The sequence below is a fragment of the Leiobunum rupestre genome, chromosome 2, assembly GCF_980474605.1.
Source record: "Leiobunum rupestre chromosome 2, qqLeiRupe1.1.hap1, whole genome shotgun sequence".
Classification (NCBI taxonomy): Eukaryota; Metazoa; Arthropoda; class Arachnida; order Opiliones; family Sclerosomatidae; genus Leiobunum; species Leiobunum rupestre.
Genome location: NC_143385.1, coordinates 86,164,879 through 86,172,409, shown reverse-complemented (window position 1 = coordinate 86,172,409; position 7,531 = coordinate 86,164,879). Strand labels below are relative to the sequence as shown.

The window sequence follows — 7,531 nt, the reverse complement described above, 5'->3', positions numbered from 1 at the left end:
CTTTTCTTTGGATATACCAGGTAATAATGATCTACAAATCGTCTTCTCCAGCCTAGAAAAAAAATGAAACTCTTTTAAAAGTAAAAATAATGCCCACTTTGAGAAATTAACGATGAATTAACAAATTTAAACGTAATAATAACTACTTCATTTCTGTAGTTAGTTAATTTAGTATTTGATACCTAAACGCGGTTTCAGCTCTAATTTATTTCCACCCAGTAGACCTGGTTTTGGTGTCTAAGGCTTTTGACCGACACCATGAGTTTGTTTAAAAAAGGTGACCTGGTAATGATTTTTCTTTGCTACAGACTATCATTAACCTATTTATATTCAGTTTCATACTTTTGTTTATTTCATTTTTTATGGTATAGCTTTGATGAAACTACAGTGAACTTTATACCTTTAAAACATATTTTATTGATACATAATTTAATCATCATAATAGCACGGTTTACGAGAATGAAGGTTAAAAGCTAGGATAGTCTAATAGATAAAACTTAAGCACGAGCGCAAGTTCCTTAATAATAACACAAAATCCGGGTTATTGGCTAGGTGTTTAAATATGACTCAAGAAATTGTCACATTATCTAATATGGTGAGCCGAAGTCAAAACCTTTTGAATACTGAATTTGTAATTGACTGTCGTTACAAAACAGGTGCTTTTGGACTTGCCCTTGGCCCATACTCCGCGGCCGCCGCACAGTGTCCACCCAGTCACCCCAAAGTTGAAAAGTAAGTATTTTTTATTCGTAGGAATTCATATTGACTACTAGGAATCAGGTCTTGCCGTGATCCGTGAAGCCTGGGGAACCTACATTTGTAGAAACGATTTCGTATAGCTATATCCAGTAATAAAGGCTCTCTAATTAGCTCAAAATTATTGTTTTCCTGAGGCAGGGACCCACTTTTGGCGGCTCTGCAAGGAATTACTATCCAGTATAGCATCTGGCAGTAAACTGATGCGGTACTAATTCTGGTTGAGCTCATAGAGAAGATAAGTCTGTGGACTCTGTGCTATCTTAGGATGTGGGGTGGGAAACTTGGCCAGGCCAGCCCATAATGTTCCACCATGCTTTACTATTGACGTTGATTCCTAGTATCAGCTATGAATTCCAGTCGTGTTAAATGGCTCAATTGGAGTACATAAAGTATTAAACGTGTGGGGCTGTTGGTGGTAGGATTTGAACACATGGTAATTTGAAAGAAAATATTATTGGTACCATTTTTAGACTAGGTGTATCACTTTAAAAACCGTTAAAACGTTTTATTCGGAAATATATCGGGAATAAACCCAAATTAACGGACCTTTCCTGAAAAGGGTACAACGTACTTTCAAATTAAACATGAGTGTACTTTCTTAATGGAGTGTTTATGTCCAGAATCAACATTTATCGAAGAGTGTCGTTCCAAAGTCATCGGAAAGCTAACGAAACGAAGGTGTATAAATGCGTCGTTGAACAAAGTGGGCGCTTCTTGTTTATCTCGCAGAGATCGGATACTGGTACTTTCGGTAGCGTGTCTTCTGTTTATCGGAATTACCGTGGCGACTGTTTGCGGCGAAATTTACGCTTCCAGTGGAACCCTCTCTGACGAAAGTAGGGTCCTGAAATCTCCCAGGACCACTGGAGCGACTACGTTAACCACCGCTGACGTGCCTGAAGTACGGTTTGTACCGTTAAAAATAACATTTGGTTTCGCCATAGCCGCCATTACTACTCACTATTGCGAGAGTATTAGGTGCCTATAGTATTGATTGAATGTTGTGATTTTGAAAAAATTATCTTACAAAAATCTACCGCCACTCTGCATTTGTTCGCTCCAGTCGTAGAGCGATCATGTTCATTTTTAGTATGTATCTATAAAAAGTCTACATTTCAAATTCAATCGTTAAGTTTTAGTATTTTTTAAGCTACCACTGGAAAAGGCATACAGGGGAAACCTTTAGGCTTGTAGACATAGCTTTATTCTGTACACTCTGCACTCCTATAAAGCCGCGTTCACACTAGCCACTTTGGAACCGTTTTAAAAAATGGTTTCGAAAGATAAAATTGTTAAATTTTGCCATCGAATGTATTTATCGTATGTCTATTAATACAGTTGACATCGAAAATGTTCTATTTTATCTTTCGAAACCGTTTAAAAGCGGTTCCAAAGTGTCTAGTGTGAACACGGCTTCTGTTCCCCTACACGTTTTAGAGAGGTAGCTTAACTTGTCTTTAACTTACTCTATCCCTTATATTTCGATATTACAACAAGTGGCAGCTCGACGTGAAGTAGCTCTTTATTCAATAGATGTCGCTAGCGTCGAAATAAAAAATGCGATACTTAAAGGTACCCCTCACGTTGATTCGATCGTTTGTAAATTAGTCAATAACATAAATTACAGCAAATATAAACAATATTTTTACCCGGGATATATAATTTAGGTTAAAGTCCACTAAACAGAGTATAAGTTGGCTAACTATAATACTCAACAATGGCTCTCTCGACGTTATCATTTGGCCAATTTTAATTTAGCTTCCTTTGAAATAAATAGATGGCACCAAGCTCTCCAGTAAAGTCGCATTTTTAGAAGCATGGGATAGATTCATGAGCTATGGCCATCTCTAATAACAGCAGAGGTGGGCAAACATTGTGAGCGTTCATTTCCTCTCGAAACGAGTGAGCACTTCAAATACGAAGGTCGGTTGGTCTTGTTAAGCGAGAAAGAGAAATTGAGCCAGCTCAGGGTGATCGCCGATTAGTTTGCTCAGTCTGAGCCAGCTCAGGGTGATCGCCGATTAGTTCGCTAAGTCAATGATTTTTCACGGCGCGGTGAGCGAGATCGGCCGGTCGAGGCGCTAGCCTGCTCAATTTTAAGCACCGCTTCCCCTAGCGGCGGGATAATTCGTTCACTAGAAAGCGCTGACGGCGGTCTGAGTGAGATCGCGCCAACTATCCAATGTTAAACAAGATGTCACGGACATTTAAGTACACACAATCCCCCGATGTATTAACTATATTTCAAATATTAAATTTATATTTGAACAAATTTCCGATCATCTTGTACTTCAACTTAATAATCCCAAGAGGAATTTTATAGAAAACGAATTTTTCGAGTTACCTGGTTTTGGAAATAAGGTAGTGAAACGCGAACACTTCAATTTAAATAAATTTTTAGACAAAACTAATTTTTCAAGTCACCAGGTTTTGGAAATAAAGTAAGTAACCGTGATCACGTTATTTTAAATTTATTTTTAGACAAATATAATTTTTCGAGTTACCTGGTTTTGGCAATAAGGTAGCGAAACGTGAACACGTTAAATTAAATTAATATTTAGACAAAACGAATTTTTCGAGTTACCCGGTTTTGGAAATAAAGTAGCGAAACGTGAACGAGTTAGATGGCGCCTGTATAGAGTTCGGCGGAACAGATAAATTAACGGCCAAAATTTTAATTATTCATAAAAATTTCGTTTAACTGTTTATTTATGAATATTATTCGCGGGTATAAAACGAATTAATATGCCAAAAATAAGTTTATATCGGATAACTTTCGGCTATGGATAAAAACAAATAAAACGGATATTTCTGACCCAAACGCCGAGCTCTACGCCTGTATCAATTGGCACTAAATTCAAATATGACAAAAGTGCGTACGCGGGTTGTAGAGTCACGCGAATTGACCAAAATTCTCACTTAAAATTAAAAAATCGTAGTTCAGAAATGATCAGTACCAACTAAAAATATGATATTCAAACAATTCGCTCTTAATTTAAAAAAGTACGTACATTTTAAGACGAAAAAATCGCCAAAAATCAATTAAGTGGGCAAATACCCCACTCCCAGGGCTCCGATCCCGAAAATTATGAAAATCCCGTCGAGGCTATAATAGTGCCTACCGATTGAGATATCAATCGCCTTTGTACCGCGAGCAATCGTGTGTACGGCGGCTGGGCATAACAAATATTTAGGATCACACTTATTTATTACGCGCTTGGTCAAACGTTAATCATATTTTAGGCAGGCTTTCAATGGAATGCGAATATAGCTTCAGCGCGTAAAGAATTCAGGTATGACGCGAAATGGCTAATTAACTCACTTAAAATTAACTCTTTACCCACACTTATTTGTTACTTCTGGCCATACACGGCTTCGATAAACAAGTGTCACACTTATTTGTTACTTCAGGTCATACACGGCTTCGATAAGTAAGTGTCACACTTATTTGTTACTTCTGGCCATACACGGCTTCGATAAACAAGTGTCACACTTATTTTTTACTACTGGCCATACACGGCTTCGATAAGTAAGTGTCACACTTATTTGTTACTACTGGCCATACACGGCTTCGATAAGTAAGTGTCACACTTATATGTTACTTCTGGCCATACACGGCTTCTTTTATCCAACATTATAACATTTTTAAAAAATACCCCACTTCCGGGGCCCCGATACCAAACATGAAAATCCCGTCGAGGCTATAATAGTGCCTACCGATTGTGATATCAATCGCCTTTGTACCACTAACGTACCGCGAGCAATCGTGTGTACGGCGGCTGGTCCTAAAAATATTTAGTGGCACACTTATTCTTAACTTCTGGGCACAACAAATATTTAGGGTCACACTTATTTATTACGCGCCTGGTCATACGTTATTCTTATTTCAGGCAGGTTTCCAATGGAATGCGAATATAGCTTCAGCGCGTAAAGAAATCAGGTATCACGCGAAATTGCTAATTAACTCACTTAAAATTAACTTTTTTCAACGCGACTGCAACCTAAGCTGGAATGGGCCTAGAAGAAACTAAACTTGTGGTTTTTGATCAAATCTTACTTACCTTCTTCCTGTCGTACGACGTGCGTAAAACGTGCGTAAAACGTTGAGTGTCCACTTAATGCTACTTCTGGGCATACGTTGAAAGCTCGGCGCGAACGGCCTTGAAAAATGCGAGAGGGAAACTGGCGTTTAGAACTCTATAGATACGAGGATTTACAATGTCGGAAGTTGCGAGGGTCCGTATACGCTGTCGAAAAAACCTCACCTAGAATTAAAATTAAACAACGTAATTGCAAATCTAGGTTATATGTAAACCACAGCTATTCAAAAATATAACTCTCATGAAAATCGGACTTAAATTAAGGAACGTTATGTAGACTTTTAGGCGAAAATATAAAACCGCGAAAATTGGGGTCCCGTAAATTATCCTGAAAACTATACTTTTAATATTTACTGATATAACTGAAGTTGTATATCCGCTGAATCCTAACCTAACCAAAATATTTTTTTAACGTTATCGGACTTAATTTTAAATAAAATATCAACCACACAAAGCGAAACCACCAAAAATAGTAAATTGGGCATTTGCCCAACTTCTCGGGCTTCGATCCCAAAATTACGAAAATCCCGTCGAGGCTATAATAGTGCCTACCGATTGTGATATCAATCGCCTTTGTACCACTAACGTACCGCGAGCAATCGTGTGTACGGCAGCGGCGGCGGCGGCGGCTACACAGTAGGTGATCGTAATACACACAAATCCCTAAGGATTGTGTGTAAAAACTACCGCTTCTCTCGGCGCGATCTCACTGAGCCCGTCGTCGGGGCTTTCTAGTGAACGAATTATCCCGCCGCTGGAGGACGTGGCGCTTCAAATTGAGCAGGCTAGCGTGTCAATCAGCCGATTTCGCTCAACGCACCGTGAACGATCAGTGACTGAGATAATTTCACGGCGCCCGGCCTGAGCTGGTTCAGTTTAAGAGCATTGCCAGTATTGAGCACTAGCTTACTTGATCACTCAAATTAAAAAGGTCTGAGCGTTCATTTCAGAATTCGCACACAATTTTTGCCCACCTCTGAATAACAGGGACCTTTTCATAATACACGTAGCAATGATAGAGCCGCCACTTAATTGCTTCAAACGACTGTGTATTAAATGACCTTATTTTATTTAAAAATAAATGAAGAAATACATCCCAAATCGAAGATAAGTTTGTTATTTAACAAGTTAGGCTTGTTTGGTTCCTTGGGTATTAGCTTAAGTCAACATGTAACTTGTGAAGCCAATTAGCGGTGACCAGGTTAAATTTCGTATTACCGAGAGGACGCTGTAACCTCGCCACCTATTTAAAGGCGTTAAAAAGTCACTCGATGACTTGGACCTAAGGTGGTGCCTTCGGTATTAGCCTAGCTTATTATTATTGATTATTAATAATAATAGTTAACTAAGTGCAAATTAAAGCAACTGTCGGTTCTATAATTGCCACCTGTATTATTAAAAGGCCCCTGTTATTAGAGATGGCCATGAATCTATCCGAATCTTCGAAAAAAATGACTTTCGTGGAGAGCGTGAAGACATCTATTAATGGGAACTGAAGCTAAAATTCAAAATAGCGAAACAATAACGTCTTCAGAGAGCGATTATAGAGTATTATATTTAGACCACTTTTACTCTACTTAGTGAACTTTCACCTAAATTATATATCCCTTATAAAATATATTGTAAACAATTACTTTAATTAAAGTTATTTACAAACGAGCCAATCAACGCGAAGCATACTTTTATGTCCCGCCTTTTGGGTCAAAATGTAGCTTCAGCATCTTGTTTAGATTTCGACGCTAGCGACATCTTTTGAAAAAAGAGCTACTTCACCTTGCTTTAAGTAGACTGCCAACAGACTACGATGATAGTGTTGCTAGTTGTCATTTGTTTAAAATGGCGGCGTTCACGTTTTAACGCGAAACCAATTCTATAGGAAAGCTTTACAGTAACTTGATTAACATGGTTTCCCTTCTTAGGTGACCGGTATGGTCAAGCGGAAGGCCTCTACTGAAATAACGGCTCGTGGGGAAGAAGTTAGTCATGATGCAGCAGAAACTCTAAAAAGACTTCTGAGTATCGCGGGACCATTACAAATCCATCGTACTTAAATATTTTACTTCAAATAAATTTTAAATAACGCAGGTCGTGTACCAAATGTAAAATCATGAAATTAAAATGGAAATTTTTTAGAATAGAACCAAAGTTTTGGGTTAATGCCCCCTCCTAAATTTTCTACTAGGGGACAACACCTGTGCCCCCCCCCCCTTGAAATAATGTTAATTTGTTTTTACAACCATCATGAAAAAGAAACTTTTCGTTTAAAAATTTAACAACAAAGTGAGAGCGAATTCAAATTCAACTTTTTGTCGAATTGAAGTTAAATTTCTAAATATTTGTCCACTTTTATAATATCATTTATTGCGGAGCGCCTTGCTCGCTTCGCTCAAACTCAAAAACGTTCCTACGCCACTGACATAATTGTCAATGAGACTTGTTTCACTCGGAACAAGACAGTATAGTAGTCCTAAAAATTTAAATTTATTTTTTTTCCCAATCGACCGCCATTACCTTACAGTCTACGGGGAGGGTAATGAAAAAAACCGGTTTTGGGAGGATGAAATTTTTGCGGTAGAGGGCTTGCTGGTTAGCTGTCTGAACGATAATGGCGGCGCCCAGTAAACGTTTCTATAAAGAGTGTATACATTGTGCGAGGAGTTCTGGGCTTTACA

General features: G+C 38.3%; 1 protein-coding gene across 2 annotated transcripts; it reads left to right on the top strand.

Annotated features, from left to right (window-relative positions):
• The first annotated feature begins 383 nt into the window (after nucleotides 1-383).
• Nucleotides 384-6,998, top strand: LOC149960218 (uncharacterized). 2 transcript variants are annotated; one of them, XM_090165199.1, is made up of 4 exons: nucleotides 384-595; nucleotides 657-732; nucleotides 1,380-1,665; nucleotides 6,779-6,917. In XM_090165199.1, exons 1-4 carry the CDS (start codon nucleotides 563-565, stop codon nucleotides 6,780-6,782), a joined length of 399 nt encoding a protein of 132 aa, XP_090021325.1. In that variant the 5' UTR covers nucleotides 384-562; the 3' UTR covers nucleotides 6,783-6,917. The 2 variants fall into 2 exon arrangements, with proteins under 2 accessions (XP_090021325.1, XP_090021324.1); XM_090165198.1 differs by having other exon boundaries at nucleotides 395-595; nucleotides 1,380-1,660; nucleotides 6,779-6,998.
• Nucleotides 6,999-7,531: the final 533 nt, after the last annotated feature.